The 24,485-nt window shown below is 40.7% G+C and overlaps 1 protein-coding gene across 1 annotated transcript; it reads left to right on the forward strand.

The window, feature by feature from the left end:
• The first annotated feature begins 648 nt into the window (after positions 1–648).
• Positions 649–23,908, forward strand: dnah3 (dynein axonemal heavy chain 3). Its single transcript, XM_047605413.1, has 62 exons — positions 649–809; positions 1,702–1,797; positions 1,899–2,088; positions 2,220–2,265; positions 2,352–2,511; positions 2,617–2,806; positions 2,995–3,190; positions 3,426–3,551; positions 4,261–4,456; positions 4,584–4,763; positions 4,871–5,001; positions 5,103–5,208; positions 5,303–5,481; positions 5,568–5,752; positions 5,954–6,077; positions 6,725–6,878; positions 6,985–7,129; positions 7,268–7,479; positions 7,610–7,701; positions 7,786–7,900; positions 8,043–8,159; positions 8,777–8,956; positions 9,051–9,187; positions 9,506–9,707; positions 9,847–9,939; positions 10,024–10,134; positions 10,249–10,363; positions 10,450–10,648; positions 10,830–10,938; positions 11,027–11,140; positions 11,354–11,530; positions 11,645–11,736; positions 11,807–12,026; positions 12,120–12,254; positions 12,343–12,454; positions 12,625–12,866; positions 13,001–13,101; positions 13,234–13,339; positions 13,463–13,592; positions 13,677–13,901; positions 13,994–14,097; positions 14,176–14,470; positions 14,565–14,744; positions 14,821–14,944; positions 15,032–15,188; positions 15,276–15,419; positions 15,597–16,263; positions 16,339–16,504; positions 16,615–16,831; positions 16,915–17,097; positions 17,177–17,375; positions 17,505–18,018; positions 18,099–19,726; positions 20,351–20,576; positions 20,666–20,910; positions 21,029–21,145; positions 21,865–22,022; positions 22,126–22,293; positions 22,423–22,565; positions 22,691–22,895; positions 23,055–23,192; positions 23,274–23,908. The coding sequence occupies exons 1-62, from the start codon at positions 792–794 to the stop codon at positions 23,625–23,627; spliced, it is 12,090 nt and encodes a 4,029-aa protein (XP_047461369.1). The 5' UTR covers positions 649–791; the 3' UTR covers positions 23,628–23,908.
• The last annotated feature ends 577 nt before the right edge of the window (positions 23,909–24,485 follow it).

Genomic DNA, 24,485 nt, shown 5'->3' on the forward strand with positions numbered 1-24,485 from the left:
TGTATATTGAATATGTTTTATTTTATCCCATTTTTTAACACTATCTATAAAACCCACTTAGTGCATCTATTTACATTTGTTTGCAGCTTAAATAGGAGATGTCTGATTAGGATCTAAAACAGACTGAATAAAAATAAATGAATATGTATTGGGAGGAACTAATGATTTGTCTCAATGGACACTTACGTGACATTTGATATCTACTAATTTGTTTACACCATGTGTGTCTGAAATGTGTTACAGGCCTCAGGTGGCAAAAGACACGGCCGCCAGGGTTTAGTATTTTTGCATATATTTATGCAATATTTTTGTATAGCTTTATCCCCGCTTTAATGAATGGCATTATTATGAATGGTAAATCATGTAGATACACACATATATAATTCCGTCAACAAAAGCAGGACAAGGTTGGTATTTGTTACCATGGCGACGTGCTCAGATGAGAGCAACTTGTTTTCACTGTACAGCAGGACAAAACCGTTGACTGTAGGACAAAACTAAACTCCTGGGAGCTACAAGTGAAACACCGGTGAGTGGCAGGTAAATAGATGGCGACAACTGCCGCCTACAAGGTCTTCTCCATTAATCATTTAAACTGTTACCTCACAGAAATCCAGCCAGCGTAACATTACAGGGAATAAGGTAACTGATGTAAACGGTGACTCGCGTTAACGGTTTGTGTTTTAAAATTCCTGTTTACCGTTTATGTCTTGTAAAACTGTACATGTCTATAGGAGCGACCACGTTATTTCCGTGTTTCTTTCGGTTTATTTGCAGAAAACCTGAGCACGATGGAGCGACTGAAGCAGGTAATTTGAACCTGGCTGATGTCAGCCTCTCCGTCTTACTCTTTTGACTATAACTTTTATTTTTCACACAGGTCTTCTCATAAACGACCATAATACGCGCAAGAGCGTGAAAACAAGTGATTGTTTAGTGAAAATTCGTGGGGTTAAACGACATTAGATTCGCTGTCAGTGTTAAAATAATACAGGGTTAAGGTGATTTAACAGGTCATGGTAAAAGAAACGATGACTTAATGCTGGGATTAGGAAACGCCCACCGCCCATTCGTCGTTATGGTTACAACTTTAAACAGTTGGCTCTTTCCTCTTTAGACTTGTGGCTGTGTAACCAACACAACAGCCAGTGTATAAAACACAATACATTTGGATTTAATGTAAATGTAGGCAGGTAAATGTGTGTTGCTCAGTTTATTAACTGTGAGGTTGTGTGAAAAATCATATATGAAGAGAGCAAAAGATTAATTTTAGATTTAGACAGACTTTTGTGATCCACATCAGCCAGCTATTAGACAACCAGTCAGTCATGGTTTTTGGTCTTTTCATCTTTTTGTGATATTTTTTTTTTTTCTGGACTTTTTGTTTTGCCTGTGTCGTCAGTCGTCGGTTGTGGAGTTATCCACAGCCAACGACACAGACAAAAACAAAAAGTCCAGAAAAAAATAAAATGAAAACACCACAAAAAGACAAAAACAACCAAAAAAACATTTTGACTGGTTCAAGGCACAGAAAAACAACAAGTCAGACAAAACGCAACCATTAACACACTGAGATTAACCTAAAGGTTAACCTAGGTTAACATCACAGAGCTTTTATTTTCAAAAAAGAAAAAAAAAAACACGTAATTGTGTCAGTATTCCTCTGTGTTACAACTCTAACTGCTTTTGCCTGAACTCTAGATGGAGGATGACTCCATCTTTAATATGTCTGAGAGAAGAGAATATTCTTTTCCCCCACCATTGCCCAGTGGTGTTGAACCCTCAGAACTGTATCAAGTAAGTAGCTATACCACACAGGTACAGATACTTTAGAAGAAAATCCTGTTTTGCTCAGATCTTCCTGTATTTAATTAGTCATTTGTGTTATTTTACCTCAGATCATTTCAAGGCACAGCCAGTACCCACCCATTCTACACGCCTATTCACGGATGCAGGCAGTGCCATTCAAAGAGCAACGTCACAACCGGGCTCCTACTGAGTCTATTGGAAACAACTACAGTCCACGGGCCCAGAACTTGAAAATGATTAATCTCAAGCAGAGGCAACATATCCGCCACCACGGGCCTTGTATCCTTTCAATTTGTTCATATATGGAAGGTCTTTCTGACTAAGAATAGTCTTTCTGCATCATGCTTGATGTTGATCATCTGCGATCATTCATCCTGTAGACACTGCCTTTTTACTTAATGGGCTTTTAGCTTCCACTCCATCTGGAAAGAAACAAGTAACTACGCAAAGGAAAAGGTGATCATAGCCTAAAACTAGCAGATTTTATCAAAACCATGTGTTTCTCTTGAAGCATGTAACCTGATTTATTAATATTTCCGCAGGAACATTTCCTCTCATGCCTCAGCCTCATCTCGGGCAAAGCATAGCCCTAGAAACATCCGCATTGCCAGCAGCCCACCCATGAGTCCTGAAGAGCAGCTGGACATCATTCGCAGGCAAGAGGAGAAGACTCAGTCAGAACCTAGTGACAAAGACCTGGAGGCAAGTATCAGAGAATTCCTCAATGAACAAATTGTTTACTGATTCAAGTCTTTTGGCCATTCTTTTTTGGACATATTGATGGATAATCTTGACTTGCTCACACAGAGGTATATGTACTACATCAACAATGGTATCCCTAGCTCAGTGCTGGCTCCAGAGCCATCCCAGCAGATGATCAACATCAAGAAACTGCTTCCTCCTGACACTGACGATAGAAAACAACTCAGAATTTTAAGAGACGACTTGGAAGAGGAGGCCAAAAAAGTGTATCACGTCACCATCAAGAGGAGCATAGGTATAAATCGATGATAGCAACTCTTTATTTTGCTTAATTTAGACATCCTTTGCATACACCAGTATCACATGAACATTGACTCAGTCTGAGTGAAATAAACGCAGAACTTAACTTAATTTTTTGTGCACCTGCTTAAACATTTAGTTGTATTATTAAACAGTGTTTCATATATTTCACCATGTTCCCAGTGGACTACATTCTGATGGACCCATCTGAGCGCTATCGACTTTCCATAAACAGCATCCCCAAGCCTTTTCCCAGAAAGGTGGTCCGTGCTCCAGTGCCCTGGGCCGACAGCTACAGGGATGCCCACATGTGGCAAAGTCAGCATCTGTTTACAGTTAGTCCCATTATGCTCCAGTTGCAGGATGTCTGGGTAAACAGGTAATATGTCCTGTGGTTTTATTGACAGTAAATTATACTTTACTTGCATGAAATATATTGATACATCGTACACATTCACAGACACTGAATATTAGAAATTGTCTGAAATGTAAAAGTCTGAACATCACAGCTTCAGTGGGATAAAAGTAAAATGTAATTTTGTTGACGATCATTTGGCAGTGGGACTGACTTGTACGAACAGAATTTTAACTCATCGTCTTTTATCTTGTTTCAGCTTCTCATCCTTGAGATTTGTCAGATTGGATGACCTTTTCTCCACCCACCTCCCCCTCCTCCCATCTGAGTTTGAAGAGTTTGTCCAGAGACAGTGCCAGACTACTAGAAATGAACTGGTTGAAAAGTGAGTGTTGCCAGTTTGCCAGACTGTCAGGCAGCCTCTTGTTCAGTCCAGACTTAATTATTGTAGCTTGTCTTCACGTTGGCTTAGAACTGCAGTATGTACACCACCAAGCAATGAAATCCCATTGTGCTATAGGTTCAGGCTCATGTTTCCACCTTGTCCACTTTGTCAGGCACATGTCGCGCTGCCTTTCAGGGGTCTGCTTACACTTCCTCACTTTAGTCTCCTGTTGCATCTTTTGTTGTGTGCCTGTCATGTACGACCATGCCTGCACACGTGAAATATGAGTTGATGTAATTTGTTGAAATTAGCTGCTGCATGTTTAGTTTTGTGTTCACAATTCGATCTACTTAGATACCTTCATTCTACTGTGACAGAACTGCCATTGTATGCATACTTTCAATGAAGTCAGAAGACAATCTGTCTCTATGAGGATTGGTAAATGTCAATAAGCAAGAGGAATAAATAAAGGATATAATATGCCAGTATCGTCACCAAAGACTGAGCATCATGTAATGCTTAGATGGTTCATTTATTTTTTTGAATAGTCAATCAACAAGAAAATACCCTTTCTCACAATAATATCCAACAATTTCTGGTTCCAACCTCTTAGTAATATTGAATATCTTTGGAATTTTGACAGTTTTGTTGCCAATTATACAACAAAACAACCTGCAATTCACTCAAAATGATCATCTTCTTCTTTAAGGTGGCTGCCTCAATGTGCTTCAGTTTTTGTCACCTTCAAGGACCAGCGGTTGCCCCTCATGTCCGACAGTAGGAAGGTGGCTCCAGATGATGTCCAGGAGTTCTTCAGCTGTGTGGCTGTTCTCATGTCGTTGCAACTCCGAAGCCTGGTCATACAATCACTGCAGGACTTGCTGCAATTCTTCATGATACACAAGGTTCTGAGTGGCTTTTCAGTTGGTTTATTTTAAAATTCTGAAAGGGAACTCTCAACTATCCATTTTTTTTTAAACTTTGCTACTGTGATCTGTTATCAGCGTGTGGACCTTGTTCTGTTTTCTGCAGGATGGCAATGACTTTGGGGAGGTGTTTGACGACTTGAAGTATGTCCAGTCTCAGGTCCTGCTGGTTAAGCTGCAAGCGGATGAGCCTCATATTAACTTTATTCCCAGCTTCCAGGAATGTTGGGAATTTACTCGTAGGGCCTTCATGGAAATCATCAAGGGTGCTGAGAAGCTCCCAAGGGTACAAACTTTAATTTGCCTTTTTTGTTGTTGTTTCTTTTATAGTACACAATGTTGACTCTGATGTGTAATACTTACAACATGCATGAATTTCATTTTTTTCACCAGGTGGAATGTAACCTCTTTCCTGATGTCAAGAACTTGTACCTACGGACTGTCAAGCCCAATGAATCATTGGTTACAGACATTATCACCAAAGCCAAGGAGGTTTTCCACAAAAACACTGTGGGACCAAAAAAGTAATGACACATTAACTTTTTTTTTTATATCATTCAGTTTTTCTGATGTAGCAAGTGTATGTGAAATGCTTGAAATGCTAAAATCACATCTAATTCTTCAGGTATTTGGATGTATATCAAAAGTACAACAATCTGCTCGACAATACAGGAAAGCAGGACATATCAGCATTCCTCAAAGAAAAGCATTCATTAGAAGGATTTACCAGAGTAACTCAACATTTTCATTTAAAAGTTACAATATCTTATGTTTTCAATGTGTATTTGATTAATCAAAGTCATCTCTCTTTGTTTCATTCTTCAGAAAATTGAGAGCATTGATTCATTGTCCCAGGAGATTGGATTGCTTCACGTCACAGTACCCCTGTCTATGTTTTGTCTGTATGCTGGCATCCTGAATGATGACCTGCGTGACCGTGCCGAGAAGCTGAAAGACAAACTCGTCGCATTTAAGGTGGAGGAAAACCGTGAGCTTAACACGGGGTAGGTGCTAACTAGCCTGCTCTATGTGTCACTAACGTTCACTCATTTTGAAGAAGAACCATCAGCTGTCCTTTCGTTATTACCAGGATCTGTCAAAAGTATGAGGAGATTACAAACACCATCAGAGGCACCCCGGAAACTACAGAGGAATTGGTGTCTCTCAACCAGTACATAAAAAAATCCAGCGATGTGACCATTCACAAGCTGATAGATGAGGTTGACGAGGCAACCTACCGCCTCAGCTTCCTCCTGGACTGCGTCACACTGCCTCGTATGTCCTGCAAAATGTCTCTCCAAATAAATAAACCGTAGCATACACAAAATGCCACTTAAGTACAAATGCCATGAAAATCCCTTCAAGCTGTCCTCACAGCTTTGCTCTCTGGGTAAACCCCACTTATATATTTTACTGTTAGAATAAGGCAGAAGTACTAATGTACTTATTTTTTTCTTTTGTTCTCTCTTCCTTAAGCTGACGATTTGAGGCTAAATGCCTGTGTTTTCCAGTGGCCCAATCAGATCCGGACTGAGCTGGAGGACAGCAAGGCTCGTCTGACCATCATGAGAGAAGAGGCAGATGAACAACTTCTAACAAGGTTACAAGACAGAATTTTTATTTAAACCTTTCCAAACATTTTACACAATATTTTACAAAAAATTTCCTGACATATGACTTTATATAACAAATAACAGAGCCGTATAAATTACAATAAAAAAGATTATATAAATTAAAAAAAATAAATAAATTAAAAACGAAATTAATTCATTAAAAAAGGGAGGAAAAGGAGAAATTATAATGGGAATTAAATACTAAGAGTAAACATAAATAATATATATACCTTCTTACAGTATACACACGGACATACATAAAAATTAAGGCATAAAGTATAAAAACACAATATTTAAATATAAAGCAAAGTAGAAATAAATACATAAAAGGTAAGGTAAATGAAAAATAATTATGATGTTAATAATAGTAACCAAAACACTGACAAGTAGAGGAGTAAATATCTACAGAGGCTGAGATTTTCCAAAGAGGTATTTAGAGGCATCTCTTCCCAGCGGTACTCCATCACATCATCCCATCCATCAGTAACATCTATGTCCAAATAGCATCAATTTCCTTTTTAACATTATCCCCAAATCCTCTTTTAAAACTATTTTTACTGTTTTCTCACAACCTTAAATATAAACACAGGTGAGTGAAACTGACAACTGTGGTAATTCTGTTTGACTGTCTCAGGATTGTATACTTTAACCAGAGGCTAGAAGGTTTGGACAAGGAGATCCGGGCTTTTGCAAGGAAGGAAATGTTCGACATTGAGGAGATGAGGAACAATGTGGGAAATCTCTCTCAAATTACTGCCAACCTGGAGGCTGCGGTCATGGAAGTGGAGGTAAGAGACACTGCGCTCTTATAGGTAAAGATTAAGTGCATCTTATCCTGAAAGTCATGTTTCATAAGGAACGTGGAAAAGTCTTATTCTTCTGTCATTTATGCAGGATATCAACAAAGAGCAGACATTGCTAGAGAGAGAACACACACAGTTCCCAATGGTGCAAACTCTGATAGCTGATAAACAGCCATATGAACAACTCTGGAACACAGTGCTGAACTTTCAGAGCATGTCAGAAGTATGGATGGACGGTATGTTACTCAGATTTAAGAACTATATTTATACTTTTTCACAGTGTGACTGTCTTGTAAAGCCCAAATTGCCACAAACAATGGTTTATGCTCAGTTGTTGTCACGGTGTTGTACGCCCTTTATCATTTGACTCCTAGGTCCGTTCCTGGACTTGGATGCTGAGAAAATCTCTGATGAGCTCGACGTCATGTGGAGGGTAGTACATAAACTGACTAAGACTTTCTCCAATCTTCGTGGGCCTTGTCGTGTGGCCCAAATCTTCAAAAGCAAAATAGACAAGTTCAAGCAGCACATGCCCATCCTGACGACCATCTGCAACCCTGGCATCAAAGATCGCCACTGGGAGAAGGTTAATGAAAGTTATTTATTTTGTTAGCCCAGCTGAATAGAAATCCACTTTTAATGTAAGGATCAAATGTCCTGAATATGATGTGATCCATGAAGCTGATGTGAATCATTTATGACATGTGTGACTGCAGATTAGCAGCCTTGTGGGCTTTAGTGTCAAACCGGATGCAGACAGCACACTGCAGAATATGTTAGACCTGGGACTTTCCGAGTTCTCTGATAAGTAAGACAACGTGTTTACAGTAAATAACTAAATTCTGTGACTTGTTAAAAAAGTGATAAGTTGTTTATATTCATTTTCACCTAGACTGGAAGAGATTGGTGCCTCGGCCAGTAAAGAGTACTCTCTTGAAAAAGCTATGGACAAGATGAAAAATGAATGGGCCGACCTAAGTTTCTCTTTCTCTCCGTACAGAGACACAGTAAGACAAACACAATCACATGCCTTGATCTGAAATGCTCACATTGTTGGTATTTCTTTATTTACTGCAAGAAATAAATTTGTCTTTACCTCAAACTACCCTTGGATATTTATTGTAAATCTTTATTCTTATTTTCCCCTAGGATATGAAAATTGTGTCGGCTGTGGATGACATCCAAGTCCTTCTGGATGACCACATTATTAAGACGCAGACAATGCGAGGTTCGCCTTTCATTAAGCCAATAGAGACCATTTGTAAGGTGAGGCACAGCAATGTCAATACTTGGTCCCTTTAAGTACAGAAATAAAATCCTTTGTTTTGTAGATAAGTTGTATGAATAGCAGACATAGCCATACCAAACTTGGTTTTGAGAAGGGAACCTTGATCTCTTCTTTTGTACAGAAATAGTGCTGACTATTCAAGTTCAAGTCATTTACATGTGAAAACAGAATGAGTGGTGTGTAATTACACAAACACGAGACGATTGCAGATGGCTCACACATGTCAAACCTACTGCCGTGCGGTGAACGCATGTGTTCTGCTGCAAATGTTACAAGAATGATCATTTTCACTTATTGTATTTTGATTTGAATACTGTATTTAACAATTTGAAAAGCACATAGCTTCAAATGTATGTAACGGGTAAAATTCACAGGGAAATACAACTGTCATTTGTATTTTATTTTTTCATAAACACAGCCCGAGATAAAGCTGCCTATAAATTTACTTAAAATGGCTTGAGAACTGTTTGTGTATTTCCGGTGAATGGAATTATGACACAGTAATCCCATCCAAATGTTGTTTTTTTTTTTTTTACATATATGTATATTTCGTCTCTTCCTTGTATTGTGTTTTCACAATTGCTTTCCTACTTAGAACTGGGAGGACAAGCTGGTGAGCATGCAGGACATCCTAGATTCCATGTTGAAGTGTCAGTCTACATGGCTCTACCTCGAACCCATCTTCAGCTCAGAGGACATCATTGCCCAGATGCCTGAGGAAGGCCGCAAGTTTGCCATTGTGGACAGCTACTGGAAGAATATCATCGCTGAAGCGGTGAGAGCCTCATGACACACAGCTTCTCATTTTTGTTATTGTAAGTGTATCCTCTGCACTTTGTTTTGACGTCAGTGCAATCATATTTATTCAGCTTAAGGATACACGTGTTCTGGTGGCTACAGACCAGCCCAACCTGCTGGAACGACTGCAGGAGTCCAATGTGTTCCTGGATGATATCCAAAAAGGTCTTAATACCTACCTGGAAAAGAAGAGGCTGTATTTCCCAAGGTCTTGATAAGTAGCATTTGTTCTAAGCGCAACCTATAATTTTTATAATTTATAATTCATTTCGTACTGATGTCTGTTTGCATGGCAGACTACTCAAGAGAAACCTAAAAAATGTTTTATGTTGTCTTGAATTACAAAAAAATACAACTCAGTAGAGACATTTACAGCACAGTAGACATATAGGAAAATCCAAAGTAAACAAAGACAAATTTGCTGTTAGTGTATGTGGATTAAGATTTTACTCACAGTACATGATACGTGGATCTTATCAAGTGTTTTTTTTTAACAGATTCTCCTCTGTCTTCACTATATTTCTAGATTCTTCTTCTTGTCAAATGATGAGTTGCTGGCGATTCTGTCACAAACCAAAGACCCCTTGTGCGTGCAACCCCACCTAAAGAAGTGCTTTGAAGGCATCGCAAAACTGGAGTTCACCAAGGACATGGAGATTATTGGCATGATCAGCTCTGAAAAGGAGACTGTGCCCTTGACAGAAAAGATTTATCCAGCCCAGGCCAAGGTATAGAGCATTGTTTGTGTATATCATTTAGCTTTTAGCCATAGTTAGCATACCCACAGTAGCTGTCTCCTGTATTTTTATCCTATTTTTGTTTTCAAATTTGTATTTGGACACAACGTGTTTTGAATGACCATTTTAGGGCATGGTGGAGAAATGGCTGTTGCAGGTTGAGAACTTCATGCTCAGGAGTGTTCGACATGTCATCCATCAAGGAGTAATGCAGTATGCAGAGGTGTTTGAGAATTATCACAACTTATGATTTAAGTTTGTGTTGCGTTCCGACCTAATGCAATGTTTTGTTTTCTTTTACCTTTAGATGCCCAGGAAGAAGTGGGTGTTACAGTGGCCTGGTCAAGTTGTCATTTGTGCCTCCTCTATCTTTTGGACCAGTGAAGTGTCAGAAGCTATCCAGACCAATTCTCTACATGTCAGTCTTCAGATCCACCTGCTAAACAAGTCGACCTCTAAGATTAGGAAATGTTAGTAGTACCTGTAATGTAGTTATTATAATGTCTCACGAGTAGTGAATTTTATTCCAAAGGACTATGCGGAGAAGTGTAATGCCCAGATTGCTGAAATTGTGGAGCTGGTGCGTGGGAAGCTGCCTGGAGGAGCCAGGATGACCCTTGGTGCTCTAACAGTGATAGATGTTCATGGTAATATCTAAATACTAAAATTCTCACATATTTAAGGAGATGTTCTCTTCCATTTAACTTCATTTATTGTAATTTTGCTTTCCTAGCTCGCGATGTTGTGGCAAAACTGGCAGAGGACGGTATCTCGTCACTGAATGACTTTGCGTGGATTTCACAGTTGCGTTACTTCTGGGAGGGTGGAGAGGTGATGCTGCGCATGATTACCACCTGCTTGAAATACGGCTATGAATATCTGGGCAATTCACCCCGTTTGGTCATCACACCGCTTACTGATCGCTGCTACAGGTAGCATTCAGATAATTATGCCTTCTCTCTTATGGCTGTTATTGAAAATCTACAGAGTAAAACATAGTAATAAATGTTAGAATTATTTAGTATGATTAATGATTATGATTTTTGTTTAAATGCCCTGAATGTACAGTTCATTCACAATATGATTTCTCCAAATGGCTTTGTACTACATCAGGACCCTAATGGGGGCTTTGAAGTTGAACTTAGGAGGAGCTCCTGAGGGTCCTGCAGGTACTGGCAAGACAGAAACCACAAAAGATCTGGCAAAAGCTTTGGCAAAACAGGTACTCCACAGCTGTTTAAAGCATTTTCACTTTTTTTTTTGATTTTGATTTTTTTAACTCTCATGTTAAAGCTGCTATTTGTTTCTAGTGTGTGGTGTTCAACTGCTCCGATGGTCTAGACTACAAGGCCATGAGTAAGTTCTTCAAAGGACTGGCTCAGTCTGGAGCATGGGCCTGCTTTGATGAGTTCAATCGTATCGAAGTGAGCTGGACTTTTACTATACCTGTGAAGTGTGTGTGTCTATTATAATGTTGTGTTTACGATAAACAACAATTTTACCTCTCAGCTTGAGGAGAAGTCTTTAGTTTGGCAATTTCATTATGTTTTACAAGGTATTGTAATATGTGTTAATTTAGAAAAATGCTCATGTCATAACGGCACTAATTTCCTTCCATTTTTATGCGTGTGTCACAGGTGGAAGTACTCTCTGTGGTAGCTCAGCAAATCCTTTGCATACAACAGGCCATTGCCAAGAATCTGGTGACTTTTATGTTTGAGGGGACAGAGCTTTCCCTCAACCCAACCTGTTCTGTCTTCATCACTATGAACCCCGGTTATGCTGGAAGAGCTGAGCTTCCTGACAACCTAAAGGTACATGTTCGGTCAAGGTTTGATGAAGAATACAGAGTTTGTAAAGGTTATAACATACCATCGACAATAAGATTGTGAATTGTAAATACTCTGCCTACCAATCTTCTCTTGAAGGCTCTTTTCCGCACGGTAGCTATGATGGTGCCAGACTATGGTCTCATTGGAGAAATCTCACTGTACTCCATGGGCTTCATTGAATCTCGCAGGTATTGTCGTCTTATGACCAAGAATTGGTTGGTTCACATTGCAACATTTTAATTCCAACTTTGCTGACAGTCTGGCCCAGAAGATCGTGGCCACCTACCGTTTGTGCTCCGAGCAACTGTCTTCCCAGTACCACTATGATTACGGCATGCGAGCTGTGAAGTCTGTGCTGACTGCCGCAGGGAATCTGAAACTGAAGTACCCTGAAGAGAATGAAAGCGTGTTGCTGCTTAGGGCACTGATGGACGTCAACATGGCCAAGTTTCTGGCACAGGATGTGCCACTGTTTCAGGTGTCAGATTTTCTATCATCACTCAGTCATGAGTGGTAGAAGAGTTTGTTGTCAGTGCCTGTTTACTTATAAGTCTTCTGCTGCTGCTCACAGGGTATCATCTCTGATTTATTTCCTGGAGTTGTCCTTCCCAAACCAGACTATGATCTCCTCCTCAAGGCACTCAATGACAACATTGCTAAATTGAACCTCCAGCCTGTCCCATGGTTTATTGGCAAAATAATCCAGGTATCGAGGAAAAACTACTGTTTTTAATAGTTAAAACGAGTAACTCAAAATTATAAATGTGTTCAGGATTTTATTTGTGTCTGTATAGGTATATGAGATGATGCTGGTACGTCATGGCTTCATGATAGTCGGAGACCCTCTCGGAGGAAAGACTTCTGCATATAAAGTTCTTTCTGCTGCCCTTGGAGACCTTTATAAGGGTAGTTTTTTTTTGAATAATTAACTTGTTTCTCAGCAATTTTTTTTCACTGACTTGTACTGTTTAGTAACTTGCCTCTACTGTATGCAAACACACCCATTGCAACATATACATTTTTGTCTCTTTCATGAATTTTTTTCTCTATTTTGTATTTATTTTTTCCTTGTTTAGCCAAGCTGATGGAGGAGTTTGCAGTACATTACTGCATAATCAACCCCAAGGCCATTACTATGGGCCAGCTCTATGGCTGCTTTGATCCAGTCAGTCATGAGTGGTCTGATGGTGTCCTGGCCACCTCCTTCAGAGATCAGGCTATCTCTACCTCAGAGGACCGACAGTGGATCATCTTTGATGGACCAATCGATGCTGTCTGGATTGAGAACATGAATACCGTACTAGATGACAACAAAAAGGTACTGCCTTTGTTTTTAGTTCACTCCCTGTGGCTACACTTTATGAAGTTTGGTGTGATCATTAATAGTTATTGTAAAGGACTTGATTAACAGAATTCTGACAAGAATTCTTCATTTTCTGCACTCTTCTTTAGCTCTGTCTGATGAGTGGTGAGATCATCCAAATGAGTGCCAAGATGAGTCTGATCTTCGAGCCTGCTGACCTGGAGCAAGCGTCTCCAGCTACTGTCAGTAGGTAAGCAGCCCACTTTGACAAAAGACAAGACACAAGCTCCAGGACTTTTAAATATAAAAATAAAAATAAAAATAAAAATAAAAAACATGCATTTTGAAAGAATAGATTTTGAATATAACTTTCTATCTGAAGGTGTGGTATGATCTACATGGAACCTCACCAACTGGGCTGGTCTCCTCTAAGAGATTCCTACATGAACACACTGCCAGAAACTCTTAACACTGAACACAGAGAGCTGGTGAGATTACAGACATGCATGTGTTAATTGTCTTATATACAGCATTTAGCAGATGCCGTTTAATTCAAGATCTCAAGGATGTGATATGTCTTGTTTCTGCTTGTTTGGTATTTTATCCCATAGATCGTGGACCTCTTTGATTGGTTAGTTCAGCCCTGTTTGAATTTTATAAATAGGGAATGTCGCTTTGTGGTGCAGACATCTCCCATCCACTTGGTTTATAGTCTAATAAGGCTTTTTACCTGTCTAATGGGTAAGTGAAGATTTTGTTGATAATTACTGCTCAATGCATTTTCATATTTGACCTGTGTATTAATTTGTATCCTGTTGATACCAGATGAAATCTCTGCATCAGAAACCAATATGTCCAGCCAGCAGATAGCCATGTGGCTCCAGGCTCTGTTCTTATTCGCGGTTGTGTGGTCTCTTGGTGGAACCATAACTGGAGACAGTCGAAAGAAGTTTGATGTCTTTTATCGCACTCTGATTGCGGGCATGGATGATGAGCACCCTCGTCCAAAGAGTGTCAAACTCAAAAAGAACAATATCTTCCCTGAGAGAGGTCACACATTTCTTTACTAGTTATATACAAAGCTACTATACCCATACTACTCCATGTGACTATATGTGTGCAGTTTACTTATTGTTTTGCAGGCACTGTCTATGACTACTATTTCCATAAGGATGGACAAGGGCAGTGGAATGTCTGGACAGATTCAATCACAAATGAAGAGAATGTCATACCAGCTCAAGCCAATGTGAGTGCATTTACAGGTTATTGTCGGTTAAAATACCACAGTGGGGTACCTGGAACTCTTTCTTTTTTTCCCTACCAGGTGTCATACCTCATAATTCCCACCATGGAGACAGCTCGTCAGCGTTTTTTTCTGAACACCTACCTTGCACACGAAATACCCATGCTCTTTGTAGGGCCCACGGGCACTGGCAAATCTGTCATCAACAAAAGCGTCCTGGTAACCCTACCTAAGGAGCAGTACATGCCAAACTGCATAGACTTTTCAGCCCGCACGTCAGCAAATCAGACCCAAGACATCATCATGGCAAAGCTGGATAGAAGAAGAAAGGGCGTGTTTGGACCTCCTGTGGGAAAGAAGTGTGTTGTCTTTGTTGGTAAGTTGCACATACAGTTCTTATTAGAAGCTTTTATTAAATGGTGATATTAAATGTTGTGATATTAATAGTTGTTACTGCCTCTTCTCCACAGATGACCTCAACATGCCATCTAAGGAAATCTATGGAGCCCAACCCCCAATTGAGCTGTTAAGACAGTGGATTGACCACCACCACTGGTACGATAAGAAAGACTGCTCAGTGCTGAACATAGTAGACGTGCTCTTTATGTCTGCAATGGGGCCTCCTGGTGGTGGAAAGAATGACATTACGGGTATGTTGAATTAAATATGTGTTGTGCATTGAAGAAAGTAGCACCATTGTTATTAACAAAAAGTTTAAAATGCTAGGCCGGTTCACTCGTCACTTGAATATCATCTCGATTGACTCCTTTGATGATGAAACACTGACCAAGATATTCAGCTCCATTTGTGACTGGCACTTTGCCAATGGGTTTGATGCCTCTTTCTACAGGTAACTTTCCAGTTTATTTATTTATTTGGATGTTCTTATGCAGAAGAAGGCTATAAACATGATGTCATGTGTCATCTTTCACCCTAGACTTGGCAAGATCATGGTCCAGGCCACCATGGCTGTCTATAAGGCCTCTATGGATAGCTTCCTCCCCACCCCATCAAAGTCCCACTACATATTCAACCTGCGAGACTTTGCTCGAGTGATACGAGGTGTACTCCTGGCTCCACACACACACATGCAGGTAAGAGTGACGACAATAGTGAAATGGTCAAATTAAATGTCTGCCTTCTGCATTTTCTTCATGTATTGTTTCTTTCTGTTCTGTTAGGAAGGAGATAAACTGATCCGCCTGTGGATTCATGAGGTCTACCGTGTTTTCTATGATCGACTCATAGATGACAATGACAAGGAGACTTTTTTTGCCATTGTCAGAGAAACAACCTCAAATTTCTTTAAGCTAAGTTTGGATAAGGTAAACATTTCAGTATTACCCAAATGTAATTTCAACAAAGTTAAGAGGATCTCATCTCAAAATAATATAACATAATAAACTGCAAGAGACACTTCCGCTTTGTGTAGTGTAGAAGTGTCTATATTTAAAGCTGCAAATTCTGTGTTTAATCATAACCCCTTTCCTGTTTTGGTCTAGCTCCTGAGCCATCTCAGCCCAGATGGCAAGGTAGTAGATGAGAGCATTCGCAGCCTGTTCTTTGGTGACTATGCCAAGCCTGATTCTGACATTAAAGCCTATGATGAAATCACAGACTTGCAGGCATTGCAAGAAGTGATGGAGTTCTACCTGGATGAGTACAACAACTGCAGCAAGGCACCCATGTCCCTTGTGATGTTTAAGTTTGCTATTGAGCATGTTTCCCGCATCTGCCGTGTACTGAAACAAGACAATGGCCACCTTCTACTTGTTGGTATTGGTGGTTCAGGGCGCCAGAGCACCACTAAGCTAGGCACCTTTATAAATGATTATGTCCTGTTCCAGATTGAACTGACCAAAAACTACTGCATGTCAGACTGGCGTGAAGACCTAAAGCGGATGATGCTTAAAGCAGGCATCGAGGGAAGGAGTCTTGTGTTTCTGTTCAATGACAGTCAAATAAAGGATGAGGCCATGCTGGAAGATGTCAACATGCTGCTTAACACGGGGGATGTGCCTAACATCTTTCCTGCTGATGAACGTGCTGGCATCATTGAGAAAGTGCAGGGTATTGCTCGAATGGAAGGCAAAAAGATAGAGTCGACTCCACTCTCCATGTATAACTTCTTCATTGACCGTGTAAAGGCCAACCTTCACATTGTGCTAGGTAGGCACATTTACTTGTCCTTTTTGATTGAGGTTTAACTAAATACTTTTAACTTGAAAACATTGCATTCTACAGCCATGAGTCCCATCGGTGATGCATTTAGGAACCGCCTTAGGATGTTTCCCTCCCTCATCAACTGCTGCACAATTGATTGGTTTCATGCATGGCCAAATGATGCACTGGAAATGGTGGCCCACAAGTTCCTAGAGGATGTGGAAATGGAGAGTGACGTCAGACTGGAGTAAGAGGAAAAAACAAATGCAAAATACATTTTCCTGCTGCTCAACAATGGACATGGATTTAATTTTTATTGGCCTATGTAATTTTAACACTTTTTGGGTTCTGTCTAAGGGTGGTGGAAATGTGCAAGACCTTCCAGACATGCGTCAGGGAGATGTCCCAGACATACTTCTCCCGACTAAGGAGACACAACTATGTCACACCCACCTCCTACCTTGAACTCATCCTTACCTTCAAGACACTGCTCAAAGCTAAGAGAAATGAAGTAAACACTGCAAGGAACCGCTACATTATTGGTCTTCAGAAACTGGAGTTTGCTGCATCTCAGGTGATGCATTCTACTAAGTCCTGAAGTGTGACAAGATGATATTGATAATTTTCAGCTTAATTTATATCACTTTGCGTTTGCAGGTATCAGTGATGCAGCAGGAGCTGACAGCCTTGCAGCCAGAGCTCATCCAGACCTCAGCTGAGACAGATAAGATGATGGTTAAAATCGAAGGGGAAACAGTGGAGGTGGATGCTAAGAAAGAACTTGTGTCTGCTGATGAGAAAGTGGCTAATGACGCAGCAGCTGCTGCCCAAGCCATTAAGGTATAAAGTCACAATGACAAATTGTGCGGTGCATGCATGTAATTAGACGATGACTGGTTTTGAAATGATTGTGTTTCAGGATGAATGTGAGGGAGACCTAGCAGAGGCAATGCCAGCATTGGAAGCTGCCCTGTCAGCCCTTGACACATTGAAACCGTCAGACATTACAGTAGTGAAGTCAATGCAGAACCCGCCAGGTCCAGTCAAACTGGTGATGGAATCAATTTGTATCATGAAAGGCATCAAACCTGAGAGAAAACCTGATCCTAGTGGCTCAGGTAAGATCACAACTTTGAGAGAATTTTCTTGTGACACTCCTATTCCCAGAGGTGTACTCTATAATATAAGTTCAATACGCTATTAATGTTTAAGACTAATATGTTTTTTGTTTTTTTGTTTTTTTGCAGGTAAGATGGTTGAGGACTTCTGGGGTCCCTCTAAAAAACTCCTTGGAGATCTGAAGTTTCTGGAAAATCTCAAAGCCTACGACAAAGACAATATTCCTGCCGCATACATTAAGAAAATACGAGATAAGTTTATTGAAAACCCCGACTTCCAGCCATCAGTTATCAAAAATGTGTCCTCGGCCTGTGAGGGTCTCTGTAAATGGGTGCGGGCGATGGAGGTGTATGAGCGTGTAGCCAAGGTTGTAGCCCCTAAGAAGGAGAAACTGAATCTGGCTGAGAGTGAATTGGCCGTACAGATGGAGATGCTTGCTGTTAAAAGAGCTGAGCTAAAGCTAGTTGAGGACAGACTGCAGAGCCTGAATGATGACTTGGCGGCCATGATAACAAAGAAGAAAGAATTGGAGGACAACATTGAACTGTGTTCTCAGAAGCTGATCAGGGCTGAGAAGCTTATAGGAGGGCTGGGTGGGGAGAAGGATAGGTGGACAGAGGCTGCAAGGCAACTTGGGATCAGGTAAGAATAGATATAAATAGTCTGTGTATTCATTTTCAGTATTTGATTAATTATATTTGTACCATAATTACCTTCTACAGATACACTAATTTGACTGGGGACATACTTCTCTCCTCTGGAATTGTGTCTTACCTTGGAGCCTTTACAGTGGATTACCGTACAGAGTGCCAGGAGCAGTGGCATATCCTGTGTCAAGAGAAGAAAATCCCTTGCTCTGAGGACCTAACCCTCAGTAGGACTCTGGGAAACCAGGTGGCCATTAGGGCATGGCAGATTGCTGGACTTCCTGTGGACTCCTTCTCCACAGACAATGGTATCATTGTGTTCAACTCCCGTCGATGGCCCCTAATGATTGATCCTCAAGGTCAAGCTAACAAGTGGGTCAAGAATCTGGAAAAGGCAAATAAACTTGCTGTTATCAAACTGTCCGATGGGAACTACGTGAGAATTTTAGAGAACTGCATACAGTTTGGGACCCCAGTCCTTTTGGAAAATGTTGGAGAGGAACTTGATCCAGTACTTGAGCCTGTGTTGCTGAAGCAGACCTTCAAGCAGCAGGGCGTGGAGTACATGAAAATAGGAGAGAACATTGTGGAATACTCCAAAAACTTTTTGTTCTACATGACCACTGGACTGAGGAACCCTCATTACCTTCCTGAAGTGGCTGTGAAAGTCTGTCTCTTGAACTTTATGATCACTCCGCAAGGCTTACAAGATCAACTTTTAGGGCTTGTTGCAGCTAAAGAGAAGCCTGAACTGGAGGAGAAAAAGAACCAGCTCATTCTTGAGAGTGCTGCCAACAACAAGCAACTCAAGGAAATTGAGGATAAGATCTTAGAAGTGCTTTCCTCTTCCGAGGGGAACATCCTGGAGGATGAGACTGCTATTAAGATCTTGTCGTCCTCTAAAATACTCTCTGAGGATATCTCAGAGAAGCAAAAAATTGCCAGTGTCACAGAGAAAGAGATTGATGATACTCGCATGGGATACCGTCCAGTGGCAGAGCACTCTTCCATCTTGTTTTTCTGTATCTCAGAATTGGCCAACATAGAGCCAATGTACCAGTACTCCCTGACCTGGTTCATAAACCTCTACCTTTCCTCCATCGCAGAGAGTTTAAAGAGTGATGATGTCACTGAAAGAATCAACAATATTGTTGCGCACTTTACCCTCAATATCTACAATAATGTCTGTCGCTCACTTTTTGAGAAGGATAAGTTGCTCTTTGCCCTTCTGCTCACTGTAGGCATCATGCAGGGTGGGGGCAAGATTGACGATCAAGTCCTGCGTTTCCTCCTAACTGGTGGCATTGCTTTGGATAACCCTTATCCTAACCCTGCTCCAGAGTGGCTGTCTGACAAGTCTTGGTCTGAGATTGTCAGGGCCTCCAAACTTCCAAACATCGATGGCTTCTTTGAACACGTCCAAGACAACATTCCCAAATGGAAGAATTTTTATGATTCAGGAAAACCCCATGAAGAGCAGTTGCCTGACCAGTGGAGCAAGTTGGTGGGACTGGACCGAATGGTCGTGATCAGGTGCTTCAGGCCAGATAAACTGGTTCCAGCAGTGCAGGATTTCATAGTGGATAACATGGGACAAGCTTACATTGAGCCACCCACCTTTGACTTGGGAGGGAGCTACAAAGACTCAAACTGCTGCTCTCCTCTCATCTTCGTGTTGTCACCAGGATCAGATCCAACAGCAGGTGGTTTATCAGTCACATTCCTTCTGTATACAAAAGCTACAGTGCAGAACGTTTGTCTTCCTCCTCTGGCATTTGGAGTACCTACACAAACACTGCTAATGTACATGTCTTTGCCACTGGTCGTTTTCTTTCTTTCTTTCTTTCTTTCTTTCTTTCTTTCTTTCTTTCTTTCTTTCGTTCTTTCTTTCTTTCTTTCTTTCTTTTTTTAACTGTAATCATTTCTCTGAATGCAGTTTCTTTGTTGCCTGGAGTATCGATTTTTTTTTTTTTTACACATGCTTTCAAGATTTTTTCATTATTGTCTCCTTCATATTCCTAGTTACTGTAGCCCACTGCTGTAGTTTCCACTGTTAGTGCTGCTCCTCAAAACAAAACAAATCAAAACAATCATTGCCAATTCATATAAAACATATGTCTCCGCAGACAGTAGATTTAAAACTCTGGTTCATTGAGCTACTACGCTTAATCAGTGGAACATGGACTCAAGGGGTTGAATATAACAGTTCATTCAGTTATGTATGTAAATGTTCTGCACTGTAGCTGTAGCACACTATTGCTCCACAACACCTGCTCAAACTGATAATACGTGTAATGAGGTGAAGTGACCTTTCATTTCTCCTCTAGGCCTGCTGAAGTTTGCGGATGACCTACAAATGGGGGGCAGTAAGACCCAAACCATTTCCCTTGGCCAAGGACAGGGGCCCATCGCAGCACAGATGATTGACAAAGGCATCAAGGAGGGTACTTGGGTGGTACTGCAGAACTGCCACCTGGCCACCAGCTGGATGCCCACTCTGGAGAGGATCTGTGAGGCAACCATCATCCCAGAGAACACACATCCTAGGTTTAGGTAACAGTCATTTAACTGAAACACGCATTTCAGACCAGTAACATCATAAAAAACAATATGAATCCTATATGTGTGTCTCTTTTCCTCAGGTTGTGGTTAACTAGTTACCCATCTGACAAGTTCCCAGTCAGTATCTTGCAGAATGGGCTGAAGATGACCAACGAGCCTCCTAAAGGAATTAGAGCCAACCTGTTACGCTCCTACCTGAGTCACCCTATCTCTGACCCCAGCTTCTTTGAAAGCTCCAAGAAACAGGTCATTTGGCAGAAGTTCCTCTTCGGTCTCACCTTCTTCCATGCTCTGGTGCAGGAGAGGAGGAACTTTGGACCTCTGGGTGAGAAATAGAGTATTTGATCCCCCTTCCATATAAACAAACATGTTTTAACTGTGGATCAATTTAAAATAATTACATTGTGTTATGGAACATAGTCTTGCTCTACATCTTTCTTCAGGCTGGAATATTCCTTATGAGTTCAATGAGTCTGACCTGAGAATCAGTATGAGGCAGATCCAGATGTTTCTCGATGAGTATGATGAGGTACCACTTGAGGCCCTTTCATACCTTACAGGTGAGAGTTTTACAACTGTTTACTCAGCGGGGCATCAAATTATACCAGTGAAAATGGTCAGGTGAGCTTCTGAGAAGTACAATAGGTCATCCTTGAATCACAGGCTGATCTACCATAAACTTTAACTACAGACAGTTCAGAAACAAGAGGGCAAAACATTTAATCATTTACTGTATCTATGTCAAGTGGATACTATCACTACACCATTTCTTCTGTTTGCAGAAAAAAAGAAGAAAAATCGAGAACTAAGCACAAACACATTTTCTGATTCTTTCTGCAAACTAAATAATGGATTCATATTTCACAAACCACATATCTTCCAATAATTGTGACTTTTTCAGGCAGCCAAATCATTGTTAACTTAGCTGTATTAAAATTTGAAGCTAGTGTCAGAAAGCAGTAGCTTGAATGTTGGTGGCTGATTGTTGTGTATATCCAACCTTAGGAAAATATAACATAAATCCACCATCAATCCATCCATCCACATAATGTTCCTGACAAGGGCCTCTTAGGAGACACGAAGTCTGTATCATTCAATAACTTTGTTTATAATGGATGTTTGCCTGAACCTTAGGGCAGGTGCTTTCTCTGTATGACCTTAATCACAATCATCATCTCTTTTTTGCATATATAAATCGTGTGTAAACGTACAGTGCTTCACACTTGACACAACCTGTCAAAAGCATGTCCTCGCAGGTTTGACTTTTATCTGTTGTCAGGTGAGTGCAACTACGGCGGCAGAGTGACAGATGACAAAGACAGACGTCTGCTGTTGTCGCTCCTGTCCATCTTCTACAGTTGGGACCTGATAGAGAAGGAGTGCTATCACGTGTGTGAAGGAGGACTGTATTATGTTCCTGCTCATGGCCCCTATAAGGTACTGTCAGATCTGTGATCAATTAAGTATTTCATGCTACACTGCCATAGACAGTATTGTCAATAAGGATAATCTAAAGAAATAATCTGTTTCTTCATTCCAGACGTATGTTGACTACATTCGAAGCCTGCCAATTTGTGCCGATCCTTGTGTGTTCGGACTTCATAGCAACGCTGACATCACCAAAGATAACCAAGAGACCAATCAGCTCCTGGATGGAGTACTGCAGACTCTGCCCAGGCAGTCAGGCGGCGGGGCCAAGTCTCCTCAGGTATGCATTGTCTGGAGCACTCATACTTTCTTTGTTAATTTTGCCTCATGCTTCAGATGTCATCACCATGCACACTTGTTGTGTTATGCCTTACATTAAGCTTTGTGTCATTGTCTCTTTGTGCCATAGGAAGTGGTAGATGGCCTTGCAGAGGACATCTTGTCTAAGCTGCCAGCAGACTTTGACATACAAATGGTGATAGATAAATACCCAGTCATGTATGAAGAGTCTATGAATACTGTTCTGAGGCAGGAAATTATACGCTTCAACAGGTAATAGCAACTTTGAGGTCATGCAATTACATCAGGATACAAAAGTAACTGAGTCCTTTTCACTGATCTCCTTGTGCAGAACACCCTCTTACAATTAATGCATGGTCATTCTCCCTTATTGTCAGACTTACAGGTGTGGTGCGTGCCAGCTTGGTAAATATCCGCAAAGCTTTGAAGGGCCAGATTGTTATGTCTTCTGATCTTGAGAACGTCTTTAACAGCATGCTGGTGGGCAGGGTGCCCGCTATGTGGGCAGCCAAGTCGTATCCTTCCCTCAAGCCGATGGGGAGCTATGTAACTGATCTGTTAGCCAGGCTACAGTTCCTTCAAGTAAGAACTGTAGTTGCAAAAAGTGATTTTTGAAAGTGATCGCCATTGTAAAAGTTAAATATTCAAAATTAATACAATTGAAATTTTGATTATTATGTCCTTTACTTTTTTTTCATTTTAATATTGTAATACCTCTGCATAATGCTTGTTTGTTGACAGGATTGGATAGATAGCGGACCGCCCACAGTCTTTTGGCTCTCTGGTTTTTACTTCACACAGTCTTTTCTTACTGGAGTTTCCCAGAATTTTGCCAGGAAGTACACTATCCCCATCGACTACATTGGTTTTGAATTTGAGGCATGTGACTCTATTGTACTGCCACATTGAGTCATAATAATTAGATAATGTATTATATTCATACTCTTAATTGTGTTCCAGGTGACCAAAGAGGAGACCCACATGGAGGAGAAGCCAGAGGATGGAGCGTATGTTCGGGGTCTTTTCCTGGAGGGGGCTCGCTGGGACAGGCAGAACATGGTCATCGGAGAGTCTCTGCCTAAGATTCTCTTCGACTCTTTGCCCATCATCAAGCTCAAACCAGGAGAAATGGCCAAGTTTCAGCATGAAAACATCTACGTTTGTCCTGTTTACAAAACTAGTGCCCGTCGAGGGACCTTGTCCACCACTGGACACTCCACCAACTATGTGATGTCCATCGAGCTGCCCTCTGACAAGCCACAGAAACATTGGATTAACCGGGGGGTTGCGTGCCTCTGCCAGCTGGATGACTAAGAACTGATATCAGGGTTGTATAACAACCTGCAATACTTGTTAAAAAAAAAACAAACACATTTCTTAAATCCACTTTCATTGTTAATGTTAAGATAGTACTGGGGGTATATATAGTTTTTTGTTTGTTTGTTTGTTTGTTTGTTTGATCACAGTTTATACTGATCTATATTAGCACTCCGAAGGACTTGGCATTTGTATTTTAAGTGTGTTTTTTGTTGTTTTCAGTCAGTATGCTCGTTAAAGGCTGCTACTTGAAAATAAAGTCATTATATTTAAAGTGATTTTGAGATGATGAAAACTGCTCTGTGAGTTAGGCAGACTGCCTTCCTTGCTTCTACAATCGGTGTGCTCTGAAATGACCACTAGATGGCAGCAAAGGTGTACCAGGATTCCATTGGTGTCTCATTTTCAAGGCTCATGGTCCAAAGTTTCTTTATTTGTCTAGGAGAAATTTTTCTTGGATGACACAGCAGTGTTGCAGTGCAATACAAAACAAAACAAAACAAAACAAAACAAAACAAAATGTCCTTATCTCTGTATCTCAGTAAATATACAGTCAGTGCAGTTCCCTACACATATAACATATTTATTTATTCTTGTCCTGATCTGAAAGTTGTTCTTGAAGTGAAAAGAAAGGGTGGAAAATCCAGGTGAGAGTCACTAAGAATCCTACAGTTTCACATACTCAGTTCAATAATACAAGGTGGCTAGTGAGTGGTGCTGCCTGGTTTTATTTATGTCAACCACGTTTGATGGTCTCTTTAGTCAGCAGTTGTGGGCTTGAACATAATTCATGATACCTGAAGTTTATAGGGCGTGAAATATTGCAACCTTAAATCTTGATATTCTAAAAAATGC

The sequence above is a fragment of the Mugil cephalus genome, chromosome 14 (genome assembly GCF_022458985.1).
Source record: "Mugil cephalus isolate CIBA_MC_2020 chromosome 14, CIBA_Mcephalus_1.1, whole genome shotgun sequence".
In the NCBI taxonomy this organism is placed as follows: domain Eukaryota; kingdom Metazoa; phylum Chordata; class Actinopteri; order Mugiliformes; family Mugilidae; genus Mugil; species Mugil cephalus.